The 13,427-nt window shown below is 50.6% G+C and overlaps 1 protein-coding gene across 1 annotated transcript; it reads left to right on the plus strand.

The window, feature by feature from the left end:
* Positions 1 to 7,939, plus strand: LOC137454493 (regulator of G-protein signaling 21-like). Its single transcript, XM_068164534.1, has 4 exons — positions 1 to 11; positions 5,079 to 5,155; positions 5,991 to 6,157; positions 7,598 to 7,939. Exons 1-4 carry the CDS (start codon positions 1 to 3, stop codon positions 7,799 to 7,801), a joined length of 459 nt encoding a protein of 152 aa, XP_068020635.1. The 3' UTR covers positions 7,802 to 7,939.
* Positions 7,940 to 13,427: the final 5,488 nt, after the last annotated feature.

The following is a 13,427-nucleotide window of genomic DNA, read 5'->3' on the forward strand; positions in this document are numbered from 1 at the left end:
ATGCCAGTGAAGTGAGTGGCTTATGGCTGTTTTAATCATAGGATGCATACATAGGATGATCAGCTTCTCTTTTCCTTCCCCTTCAGAGTGATATGGCCATTTTGATTCTTGTCAGTTCTGCTTGCCTTTCCCACTGCAAGTAAGTACCAAACCAAGTAATATTAGCCAGAAGGAAGAGAAGCAGCCTTAGGTTCACGCTGCCTGGTTTATCCTGGCCTTCAATTTCACTAGCAAATATTTACAGTGAGTACATCCTCTGCTGATTCCATCCACACACCTTGGCTCACACTCTGCTACCTAATGCTGTGTTGAAGTTTTCCTCTGTGGTTTCCATGCAGACTGACTAATTTGCACTCCACTTTCCCCTGTGCATATACATATGTATATATAAATATACCTAATCTTGACTCTCTAAATACAGCTTTGTGCAGTCCTGAATACGAGTTAAATGACAGGTAGAAAGAAGTTTGCTTGCTAAAGGTGTCAGTGGCAGAGTTTGCTCAGACAATGAAGCTCCAGGTGTGCCATGTGCTGACACTTGCAGAGGTTCCCTTCAATAAATTTGCAAGTTGGAAAATACTGTAACTGGTGGGTGCTGAGAAATGGCTGTGGAGAACAGCTCCCACTGCTGGAGTGTGGCAGAGAAGGGCCACGAGGAAGAGAAGGGAAGGGGAAGAGAGCAGGGAAGGGAAGAGAGCAGGGAAGGGAAGAGAGCAGGGAAGGGGAAGAGAGCAGGGACGGGGAAGAGAGCAGGGAAGGGGAAGAGAGCAGGGAAGGGGGAAGAGAGCAGGGAGGGGAAGAGAGCAGAGAAGGGGAAGAGAGAAGGGAGGGGAAGAGAGAAGGGAAGGGGAAGAGAGAAGGAAGTGAAGAGAAGGGAAGGGAAGAGAGAAGGGAAGGAGAGAGAAGGGAAGGGAAGAGAGAGGGAAGGGGAAGAGAGAAGGGAAGGGGAAGAGAGAAGGGGAAGGGAAGAGAGCAGGGAAGGGGAAGAGAGCAGGGAAGGGAAGAGAGCAGGGAAGGGAAGAGGAAGGGAAGGGAAGAGAGAAGGGAAGGGGAAGGAGAGTAAGGGAAGGGGAAGAGAGAAGGGAAAGTGAAGAGAGAGGGAAGGGGAAGAGAGAAGGGAAGGGGAAGAGAGAAGGGAAGGGGAAGAGAGAAGGGAAGGGGAAGAGAGAAGGGAAGGGGAAGAGAGAAGGGAAAGGAGACGAGAGAAGGGAAGGGGAAGAGAGCAGAGAAGGGGAAGAGAGAAGGGAAGGGGAAGAGAGAAGGGAAAGTGAAGAGAGAAGGGAAGGGGAAAGAGAGAAGGGAAGGGGAAGAGAGAAGGGAACGGGAAGAGAGAAGGGAAGGGGAAGAGAGAAGGGGAAGGGGAAGAGAGAAGGGAAGGGGAAGAGAGAAGGGAAAGGAAGAGAGAAGGGAAGGGGAAGAGAGAAGGGAAGGGGAAGAGAGAAGGGAAGGGGAAGAGAGAAGGGAAGGGGAGAGAGAGAAGGGAAGGGGAAGAGAGAAGGGAAGGGGAAGAGAGAAGGAGGGGAAGAGAGAAGGAGCGGAAGAGAGAAGGAGGGGAAGAGAGCAGGGAAGGGGAAGTGAGAAGGAAGGGGAAGTGAGAAGGGAAGGGGAAGTGAGAAGGGAAGGGGAAGTGAGAAGGGAAGGGGAAAGAGAGCAGGGAAGGGGAAGAGAGCAGGGAAGGGGAAGAGAGCAGGGAAGGGGAAGAAGGGAAGGGGAAGAGAGAAGGGAAGGGGAAGAGAGAAGGGAAGGGAAAGAGAGCCGGGAAGGGAAACAGAGCAGTGACGGGGAAGAGAGCAGGGAAGGGGAAGAGGCAGGGAAGGGGAAAGAGAGCAGGGAAGGGAAAGAGAGCAGGGAAGGGGGAAAGAGAGCAGGGAAGGGGAAGCAGCAGGAAGGGGAAAGAGAGCAAGGGAAGGGTAGGACATGAAGGAAAGTGAAGGAGGGAAAGCGAAGAAGAGAAAGCAAGAAAAGGAAAGAAAAATCAGTTCCTCTGGCTTTGCACTTTGATGTGTTTGTTTCATCTCAAGACCTTTCACAAGTGCAAGAAGCTAGCATAACAGTCTTCATTCCCCTTTAAACTTTTTATGGTGTTTAAAAAATAAACCTGAATTTACTGAAACTTCAAATAACTGAGGCTAAAACCCTTCCCCTGCCTCTCTGGTGAGTAAATAATAGGCTACCAGCTCACATTCCTCCTCTCTTACTGCCTGTCTTCAGAGGTTACAGCAAGAACTGATTAATCCCTTGACAGTTTTAACTTAATCATTTTGGCTGCTTAATAATTTTGTAAGCTTTGTTTTTTGCTTTCCAAATTTTTCCTTTAAAAACAACCCAAAGTTGGAGGCTCCCTGAGCTGAGGTTTATTGAAAAAAAAAATAGGCTCCTTATTCTAAAGCAAAATCTGAGCTAAGATGACCAGATTTATTCCTAATTACTGCCAAACAGCTGATCATAGAATCACAGAATTGTTTAGGGTTGGAAGGGAGCTCAAGGCTCAGCCGCTCCAAGCCCCTGCCATGGCCAGGGACACCTCACACCCACAGCAGGTTGCTCACAGCCACATCCAGCCTGGCTGCAAAACACCTCCAGGCAGGAGGCTTCCACCACCTCCCTGGGCAACCTGTGCCAGGCTCTCACCACCTTCCTGGGGAACAACTTCTTCCTCACAAGCCAATCTCAATCTCCCCATTTCTAGTTCTGCTCCATCCCCCCCCAGTCCTGTCCCTCCCTGACACCCTCAAAAGTCCCCTCCCCAGCTTTCTTGGAGCCCCCTGCAGATCCTGGAAGGCCACAACTATGTCTCCTTGGAGCCTTCTCTTCTCCAGACTGCACAACCCCAACTCCCTCAGTCTGTCCTCACAGCAGAGCAGCTCCAGTATCACACAGTATCACAGTATCACCAAGGTTGGAAGAGACCTCATGACTAGACCATGGCACCAAGTGCCACATCCAATCCCCTCTTGAACACCTCCAGGGATGGCAACTCCACCACCTCCCTGGGCAGCACATTCCAGCCCCTCTGCTCCTCCTCCTGGCCCTTCTCTGGACACCTTCCAGCACCTCCAGATCCTTCCTGGCACAGAGGCTCCAGAACTGGACACAGCAGATGTAAGACTGATGTTTATTTGGGGATGCTGCAAACTGGCCAAAACTGCCCAAAAGCCCTGAGAAAAATCCAACAGGGAAGCTGCCCTGCAGGAGAGCAGGAGAGCAGGGCAGCAGGGCAGCACATCCTGAGTCCTAGCCGTGCCCTGCCGCTTCCACAAGGTGTTCCATTTCCAAGACTTCATACTCTGCCAAGGTCTCCTGACAGAAAGTGCAAGCACTGCCCGCAGTGCTGGTAAAGGAGCTTCTTGCTCTCTCTGCTGGATGTTTACATTACAAGAACTCATACAACATCAGTCTTAAGCAAAGCATAATTTTTGCAGGAATAAAAGACAGGTTAGAATAGAACAGACTAAACCAGGCTGGAAGAGACTTTACAGATCATCACATCCAACCTCTCATCCAACACCACCTAATCAACTAACCCATGCAACCAAGCACCCTATCAAGTCTCCTCCTCTTTTATCTCTGTACTTGTGAACTGGATTCAGCAAGAGCATCCCACCCCAGGTACAAGAATAAAATACTCCCCATACTTTGCCTGCAGCTCCCTAATCTGACATCCTCCTGCCTGTCCAATCCGTGTGGCTGTCCTCTGCTAGCCTGCACACTAAGCCTTGCTTCTGAGCCAGCTGGAACAACTTCAGAGCACCCAGGATTTGTAAGGGCAAGAGCCCATTTTGCTTCATGTCTCAGAATCATAGAATCAGTAGGGTTGGAAAAGACCTCAAAGATCATCAAGTCCAACCTAGCACCCAAGACCTCATGACTACTAAACCATGACACCATGACTACTAAACCATGGGTTCTAACAGAAACCTTCAGCAAGTTACAAAGGAAGAACCAAAACTAGGGATTTACTGCAGCCTGCACACTAAGCCTTGCTTCTGAACCTTCTGGAACAGCTTCAGAGCACCCAGGATCTGTAGGAGCAAGAGCCCTTTTTGCTCCATAGCTCACTTCTAACAGAAACCTACAGCAGGTTACAAAGGAAGAACCAAAACCAAGACTTTACTGCAGCCTGCACACTAAGCCTTGCTTCTGAACCTGCTGGAACAGCTTCAGAGCACCCAGGATCTGTAAAAGCAAGAGCCCTTTTTGCTCCATACCTCACTTCTAACAGAAACCTGCAGCAGGTTACAAAGGAAGAACCCAAACCAGGACTTTACTGCAGTTTTTATACCCCTGGCCAACTGGAATAACACCCATGCCTCCTAGCACTGCTGGCATGATAACATTGCAGATAACCTACTCATTCCAAGCAGAAAGTGTCATGTAAGACAGAGGGCAATCCAATCAATCTCAAGAGGAAATTCATTACACAGCTGCTATGCTTTAATGATAGTTCAACCACTGGCAAGCATTACTGCTGCCTCAAATTGCCAGTGTCTCATAAGGAGACCCTGAGGGAGCTGAGGACTCTTTAGCCTGGAGAAAAGGAAACTGAGGGGTGACCACATTCATGTTGATAAAGCTGTGCAGGGTGAGTGCCCAGAGGCTGGAGCCAGGCTCTGCTGGGGGATGCCCAATGCCAGCACAAGGGGCAGTGGTGGAAGCTGAGGCAGAGGAAGTGCCATGGGAACAGGAGGAAGAATTATTTCCCTGTGAGGGTAACAGAGCCCTGGAGCAGGCTGCCCAGGGGGGTTGTGGAGTCTCCCTCTGTGGAGACATTAAAAACCCACCTGGATGCATTCTTGTGTGACCTGCTCTGGCAGGGGGTGTTGGACTGGTTGAGCTCTGGAGGTCCCTTCCAGCTCCTGACACTCTGTGATTCTGTGAAGTGATGCTGTACTTGATCAGTCTGTGTGGGTCTCTACACTCTAAAACCACCATGCCACACTTTTTGTTGCCTTCCCTTTGCTCAGTGCAGAGGGTAACCTGGAATTACCCACCCTGCTCCCCCAAGGAGAGAGCCAGGTGATAGACTAGCCACCACAGACTGCACAGGCAGGAGACCACAATGCTATTTTCAAGGGTAGATGTTGTTTCCACAGGTCAAACGCTGGTGAAGCAATGGCCTGCCCCGAGTCTGTGGACAAACTGCTAGCTAACAAAGGTAAGAGGCTGAAAACCACTGCTTTAAAAACATGCCAACTGACATCCTGGCCTGCAGCAGGAGCAGTGTGGCCAGCAGGAGCAGGGAAGTTGTTCTGCCCTGTGCTCAGCACTGCTCAGGCCACACCTTGAGTCCTGTGTCCAGTTCTGGGCTTCCCAATACAAGAAAGATGTTGAGATGCTGGAAGGTGTCCAGAGAAGGGCAAGAAAGCTGGGGAGGGGTCTGGAGCACAGCCCTGGGAGGAGAGGCTGAGGGAGCTGGGGTTGCTTAGCCTGCAGAAGAGGAGGCTCAGGGGAGACCTTCTTGCTCTCTCCAACTCCCTGAAGGGAGGTTGTAGCCAGGTGGGGGTTGGTGTCTTCTCCCAGGTAAGCAGCACCAGAACAAGAGGACACAGTCTCAAGCTGTGCCAGGGGAGGTTTAGGCTGGAGGTGAAGAGAAAGTTCTTCCCAATGGCCAAGAACTCTGTCTGGGATGTGCTGCCCAGGGAGGTGGTGGAGTCCCCATCCCTGGAGGTGTTCAAAAAAGGCTTGGATGTGGCACTTGGAGCCATGGTTGAGTTGTCAGGAGGTGCTGGGTGACAGGGAGGACTTGATGATCTCTGAGGTCTTTTCCAACCTGTGTAATTTCTGTATATAGTTGGGAACAGCACTCCCATTTTTCTTCCAGCTGTTTCCAACCCTGTGTGAAAGTGATTTTATTTTACTTCTTTGAGGGTGGGATATAAAATATAATGTTCTGTCCACTCTTCAAACTAAGACAGGGACACAAATGTGTGCATACATATCATCTGCACTACACTTTCAGTTTACCCATCACCTCATGCCTTTCCCCCCAGATGGTTTGGCTGCTTTCAGGACATTTTTGAAGTCAGAGTTTAGTGAGGAGAATGTGGACTTCTGGTTGGCCTGTGAAGACTTCAAGAAAACCAGGTCCTCTACAAAGATAGCTGCAAAAGCCAAGAAGATTTATTCTGAGTTTATACAAGCTGATGCTCCAAAGGAGGTAAACAGCTTTTTTGCTTGTGCTTTGCTCAGTGAGGATGGGAATCCAGGGGCATGACAGAAAATGCAACTGAATGTGGCTGTGCTTCCATTTTCATGTTGTAGAAGCATACAATTGTTAGGCTTGGAAGAGACCTCAAGGCTCAGCCAGCTCCAACCCCCTGCCATGGCCAGGGACACCTCACACCACAGCAGGTTGCTCACAGCCACCTCCAGCCTGGCTGCAAACACCTCCAGGCAGGAGGCTTCCACCACCTCCCTGGGCAACCTGTGCCAAGCTCTCACCACCCTCCTGGGGAACAACTTCTTCCTCACAGCCAATCTCAATCTCCCCATTTTTAGTTCTGCTCCATCCCCCCAAGTCCTGTCACTCTCTGACACCCTCAAAAGTCCCTCCCCAGCTTTCTTGGAGCCCTCTGCAGATCCTTGAAGGCCACAATGAGGTCTCCTCAGAGCCTTCTCCTCTCCAGACTGCACAACCTCAGTCTGTCCTCACAGCAGAGCAGCTCCAGCCCTCTGCTCATCCTCGTGGCCCTTCTCTGGACACCTTCCAGCACCTCCAGATCCTTCCTGGCACGGAGGCTCCAGAACTGGCCCCAGAGCTCCAGCTGTGGTCTCAGCAGAGTGGAGCAGAGGGGCAGAATCCCCTCCCTGGCCCTGCTGGCCACACTTCTCTTGCTGCAGCCCAGGCTCTGCTTGGCTCTCTGGGCTGCAAGTGCTCACTGCTGGCTCCTGTTGAGCTTCTCCTCCCCCAGCACCCCAGGTCCTTTTCTTGAGGGCTGCTCTCCAGCCAGTCCCTGCCCAGCCTGTATCAGTGCTTGGGATTGCCCTGCCCCAGCTGCAGGACCTTGCACTTGGTTGGTTATTTACCACCTAGAAAACACCTTATGGAGCTCTGTGAAGTATCCACTCTGGTTTGCATTTTAAACACATTCTTCCCACAGGCCCTGGGGTCCACCCCACCTTCTGACATTTCTGCCCTCAAATTTGAGGAGATATATCTCCAGTATGTTTGGGGTTGGGTGGTTTTTTTTAACCCAATAAGCACCATTCCTGCCCTGATGATAGGTTGGACATGATGATCTTGAAGGTCTCTTCCAACCTGGTCTGGTCTGGTCTGGTCTATTCTGTAATTGATTCTTTGGCAATTGGTACCTGGTAGGATTTAGTTTGGGGAAAAAGAAAGTTGAGGTAATCAGAAGGGAGGTTTTTCCCTTCATTTTTGTTTTGGGTTGGGTTTTTTTAGTGATGCCATCCTTTTGAGAGCCAAATTAAAGCAAGGCTGGAGCATGCTAGCAGAAGAGGGGATGGCCTTCCTGCTGATTTGCATCAGCCAGGTTACTTGGGAGGAAATTCAAATGTGGGCTGTGTCCTGTACCTGAACAGACCTCAGCCTTCCAATCAAACTGACACTGGCTTCATGCTTCCTTTCTCCCTACAGATTAACATTGACTTCCACACCAAAAACGACATCTCTCAGAACATATCAGAGCCCACTCTCAGCTGCTTCGATGACGCTCAGAGGTTGATCTACAGCCTTATGGCTAAGGACTCTTTCCCCAGGTTTCTGAGGTCAGAAGAGTACAAAGACCTGGTAAAGAAGCAAAAGAACAGGACCCAGAGGAGGTGGCTCCCGTTCCTGTAAGCAAACATCTGAGGGGGGGGGCTCCCACTGAGGGAGCATTGTCTGTGCTGAGCTGCAAAGTGATTGAGCAGACCAGATCTAAGAGCTGCCTTTGCCACCTTACTTTTGAGTGCTAGGAGCACGTTATGCTTTCAAATACCAAGGGAGGAACATTCCAGGAGCAGGTTGGAACATGCTAGGGTGTTTGAGCCACCTGGTTAGTGAAGTAGTTTGCCACTGACATTCCACACACACACACACACACACACACACACCCCAGTGCTTGCTTTATTTGTCAGAGTGTTTACACCTTTTTAAGCAGAATGTTTTGGCCTTTCTGGTTTGCTGCTGATTTTTCCTTTAACCTGAATTCCTTCCAGGCCCCTTGCATGCATCTGCTCAACCCATTCATCATCTTCTTTGTCACAAAGCCATGGAACCCCACCCTTTCAGCCCTGCTTGAGGAGCGATTCAAACAGGAAAAGCAGAAGCATGGCTGAGAGCAGGGTGTGCTGAGATTTAATTAATAGGCAGATGCTTTATGGCAAAGCTTCCTGGCACTCTGAGCACGTGAATGTTTCATAACACAGCTGGCTCCCATGTGATGACCTTCACATTTCTTTGTGTTTATTTAATTGATCATTATTTTTTTTTAATTGAAAAGGCTCATTTATTAATTGTGTAGGCATTTGGGGAATAAACATAATAGGGTTTTAATAGAATTGAACAGAATAAACCAGGTTGGAAGAGACCTTCGAGATCATCGTGTCCAGCCCATCGACCAACCCAACACCACCTAAACAACTAACCCATGGCACCAAGCACCCCAGCAAGTCTCCTCCTGAACACCTCCAGGGATGGGGACTCCACCACCTCCCCAGGCAGCCCATTCCAGTGGGCAATCACTCTCTCTGTGTAGAACTTCCTCCTAACCTCCAGCCTAAACCTTTCCTGGCACAGCTTGAGACTGTGTCCTCTTGTTCTGGTGCTGGGTGCCTGGGAGAAGAGACCAACCCCCACCTGGCTACAACCTCCCCTCAGGTAGTTGTAGAGAGCAATAAGGTCACCCCTGAATCTCCTCCTCTCCAGGCTAAGCAACCCCAGCTCCCTCAGCCTCTCCTCCCAGGGCTGTGCTCCAGACCCCTCCCCAGCCTTGTTGCCCTTCTCTGGACACCTTCCAGCAGCTCAACATCTTTCCTGACCTGAGGAGTCCAGAACTGGACACAGGACTCAAGGTGTGGCCTAACCAGTGCAGTGTACAGGGGCAGAATGACCTCCCTGCTCCTGCTGGCCACACTGTTCCTGATGCAGACCAGGATGCCATTGGCCCTCTTGGCTGCCTGGGCACACTGCAGGCTCATGTTCATCCTACCATCAACCAGCACCCCCAGGTCCCTCTCTGCCTGGCTGCTCTCAGCCACTCTGACCCCAGCCTGTAGCACTGCCTGGGGTTGTTGTGGCCAATGTGCAGAACCCAGCACTTGGATGTGTTCAATCTCCTGCCCTTGGCCTCTGCCCATCTGTCCAGCCTGTCGAGGTCCCTCTGCAGAGCCTCTCTGCTCTCCAGCAGATCAACTCCTCTACCCCCAGCTTGGTGTCATCAGCAAATTTACTGCTGATGGACTCAATGCCCTCATCCAGATCATCAATAAAGATGTTAAAGAGCACAGGACCCAGCACTGATCCCTGGGGCACACCACTGGTGCCTGGCTGCCAGCTGGCTGTGGCACCATTCACCACCACTCTCTGGGCTCAGCCTCCAGCCAGTTCCTAAAAATAAAAGAGGGGAATCTTCCTTTGTGCCTTTATCTACACCCTAAAAACCCTTTGTGTCTTTGTGCCTTGGCAATTAATAGCTGGTTTTCTTAGCTCTTCCAAGTGCACCAGGGACAGTGTTCCTCTGCCCTCATCAAATGTCAATAACTATTACCATTTTCTAATGAGATACAGGTAAGCAAGCAGCAGGAAAACAACTCCAGGCAAACAGGCATGTGAATCAGCATGCAGTCAGAGGGTTGTCTTTCAAGCAAGCAAAATATGATAGGGCTCTGTGGTGGTTTAAAGCAGGACAGATTTGCTCCTCTGCCCCTTCCAAAGGGGCAAAAGAAAATTGCTCACCCAGGGGATTGGGTAGGGCTGCAAAGTTTCACACACAAACCCCCCTTTAAACCAGGCTAACAAGCAGAAGCCTTCATGCCCCCTCACCACCAAGCCTCTCTACCCTCCATACCACACCACTGCAACACTGCACAAACCCAGCTTGGCAACTCCACACCCCAACCAGGCAGCTGCAGAATACAGAATCAACCAGGCTGGAAAAGACCTCAGAGAGCATCAAGTCCAACCTATGACCTAACACATCCTGACAACAAAACCATGGCTCCAAGGGCCACATCCAGGCTCTTCTTAAACACCTCCAGTGATGGGGACTCCACCACCTCCCTGGGCAGCACATCCCAGGGGCCAATCTCTCTTGCTGGGAAGAGAGCCTGAACTTCCCCTGGCACAGCTTGAGACTGTGTCCTCTTGTTCTGGTGCTGCTTGCCTGGGAGAAGAGACCAACCCCCACCTGGCTACAACCTCCCTTCAGGGAGCTGGAGAGAGCAAGAAGGTCTCCCCTGAGCCTCCTCTTCTCCAGGCTAAGCAACCCCAGCTCCCTCAGCCTCTCCTCCCAGGGCTGTGCTCCAGACCCCTCCCCAGCTTTCTTGCCCTTCTCTGGACACCTTCCAGCAGCTCAACATCTTTCCTGAACGAAGGAAACTGGTCCAGAACTGGACATAGGACTCAAGGTGTGGCCTGAGCAGTGCTGAGCACAGGGCAGAATGACTTCCCTGCTCCTGCTGGCCACACTCTTCCTGCTGCAGGCCAGGATGCCATTGGCCTTCTTGGCCCCCTGGGCACACTGCTGGCTCATGTTCAGCCTGGTGTCAGCCAGTACCCCCAGGTCCCTTTCTGCCTGGCTGCTCTCAGCCACTCTGTCCCCAGCCTGCAGAGCCTAATTGGCAGCATTGCCAAGGCTGACACCAGGACTCATTTCCCCACCAAGGGAGATAAGAGCCTGGGTGTCCTCCTTGGGATGAGAGAGGGAGGGAAAAGGGCAGAAAAGTGATTTTGCAGCCAAATTTCTAGGGATGCAGGACTTATGGGTGTGAAACATGTCTGCTGGTCTACCTCCTGGAGACTCTGGAGATCTGCAACTTTGTGTTGTCTTAAAGGCACCTAGCCTCAAACTGCCAGAGGTTGTAGAGCAATCTTCAGGCACCTCCAAATGCACACATGGATCTAGCTCCTTGCTATTAGAGGATTTCCTGCATATCTGTGTGAAGGAAGGAGCTGTGGCACAGCAGTGAAGAAAGCAATATTTTAACCTGTGCTGTGCAGGAAGAATGTTCACCATGGAAAATAATTCTACATGCAAGAAACATCAATAAGGTTAAAAACCCAACCCCAATCCTTTCATTTTAGATGAATTTGATCTTGTTAATTCTTTTGCCTTTAAGCTGCTCTGGGTTTCCAGGAATCTCTCCTTGCTTGGAACTCTGTTGGTGCCTTCTACCTACCATCACACCCTCTGCAAAGGATCCCCTCTATTTTATCAAACTACATCAAGGAGCTAATCCATCTGGACAACAAATAACATTAAGCAGCCTAAAAGCTGCTTGTGTGCATCAATTGCAGTCCTGCTACAGCTTAAGCAGGTAGGTAGGGTGGAAAAGAATCCATTCTTTGATAGCCATCATCTATTCTACCATCTAGCTGTCTCCTCCTTGCTGCCAGCATTTCTTTCTTCCCCAGTCCTAGTGGTTAGCAGAGAAATGAGCACCACCACTGAGGCTGAGCTGAAGGAGGATGTGGGTTTGCTCTGCAGTCCCACAGCTACCACTCATTTTGCAACGATGCTTCAGTGGAAAAGTTGCAACTTCCTCCTGCAGTGCGGCCTCGGTGTCCTGCCTGCCCTGGGGGATTTCTGCTGCTGGAACCCACAGCAAAGGCAGCAGCCAGGCCTGCTGAAATGACATCATTCACCCCCAAAAGACAGCAAGGCACTTTCTCTTCTTACAAATCCAGTTCTCGTTTTCAGTAGAGAAAATTCCCAGGGTGGGAGTAAGTGAGATCATGTCACCTTGCATAGCAGAGGATCAGAGAATCTGCCACGCTGGAAATGACCTCAGAGAGCATCAAGTCCAACCTAGCACCTAACACCTCCTGACAACTCAACCATGGCTCCAAGGGCCACATCCAAGCCTTTCTTGAACACCTCCAGGGATGGGGACTCCACCACCAACCTGGGCAGCACATCCCCATGGCCAATTACTCTTTCTGGGAAGAGCTTCTTCCTAACCTCCAGCCTAAACTTCCCCATCACTGGAGGTGTTTAAGAAGAGCCTGGACTAAGGGGAACAGAATGAAGCTGGAGGTGGGGAGATTCAGGCTGGAGGTGGGGAGGAAATTCTTCCCCATGAGAGTGGTGAAGCCCTGGAATGGGTTGTCCAGGGAGGTGGTTGGGGCCCTATCCCTGGAGGTGTTTAAGCCCAGGCTGGATGAGGCTCTGGCCAGGCTGATGTAGTGTGGGGTGTCCCTGCCCATGGCAGGGGGGTTGGAACTAGCTGATCCTTGTGGTCCCTTCCAACCCTGACTGATCCTATGATACTATGAGGATGGTTGAGTTGATTAGACAGTGTTGGGTGAGAGGTTGGACTTGGTGATCTCAGAGGTCTTTTCCAAGCTGGTTAATTCTGTGTTCTGTACATCCTATGAACTCAAACAAAAGAATCTACAGCACTCTGAAGTTGTTTGGGAGCTTAACAATCACACTTCTATAAATTTACATAATATAGCTGATTGGTAAAGTGTTATTAAAGATCCACTTTAGACAGCATCTGGAAACAGCCAGGTGTGAAGGATGGGAGCCAGCAGTCTTTATTGCTCCTCATTTTCTACATCTGAAGCTGATGCTTCATCCACCAACACCACCAAAAGAAAAAAAAGGTTATGGCCTAACATTCAAGCTCTGCTAATCTGAGAGGAAAAGGCCAGGCACTGCAGCGTGACTCAGAAGATTTAGACTGAACTTTGCTAAAGTCCCAGAGCTTTACCAAGGGCTTCCAGAGCCAGTTCAGCTCAGTTGTGTAACCTGCTGGGCAGCACCTAGGAAATGCACACAGAATCACACTGAGTTGTCAGGGCTGGAAGGGTCCTCAAAGATCATCCAGTTCCAACCCCTCTGCCACGGGCAGTGTGGTGGGGTGAAATTACCACCCCCCCCACCCCCCCCCCCCCCCCACCCCCACCCCCCCAGCTAATTTGGAGAAGCAACCCCCAAAAATAAAATTGCCAGCTCAGTTTGGGGTGGGAGCAAATGAAGCTAGCTATTTACAAGCAAACTACAGCCTAGAAATGTGAGATGCAAGGAACATGACTCTCCTCTGTATGTCCTTTAGCAAGCCAATGAATTATATAGAGCCTATCATCATTTTCCTTTTGCATCCAATAGAAACTTAATTGACTTTCAGTCTTTGCACTCAGGAACCAGGCTAAAGTTCCTCCTTCAAACTGCAACAGGCCAGGGACACCTCACACCACAGCAGGTTGCTCACAGCCACCTCCAGCCTGGCTGCAAACACCTCCAGGCAGGAGGCTTCCACCA

The sequence above is a fragment of the Melanerpes formicivorus genome, unplaced genomic scaffold, assembly GCF_026170545.1.
Source record: "Melanerpes formicivorus ecotype bairdi unplaced genomic scaffold, bMelFor1.0.p_v2 SCAF_81, whole genome shotgun sequence".
Taxonomy (NCBI): domain Eukaryota; kingdom Metazoa; phylum Chordata; class Aves; order Piciformes; family Picidae; genus Melanerpes; species Melanerpes formicivorus.

Bases quoted from the DNA above. Each gene is read 5' to 3' on its own strand.
- LOC137454493 (XM_068164534.1), top strand. The intron at 5,156-5,990 runs GTAAGAGGCTGA...CTTTCCCCCCAG, and splicing joins CAAACTGCTAGCTAACAAAG to ATGGTTTGGCTGCTTTCAGG. The intron at 6,158-7,597 runs GTAAACAGCTTT...TTCTCCCTACAG, and splicing joins AAGCTGATGCTCCAAAGGAG to ATTAACATTGACTTCCACAC.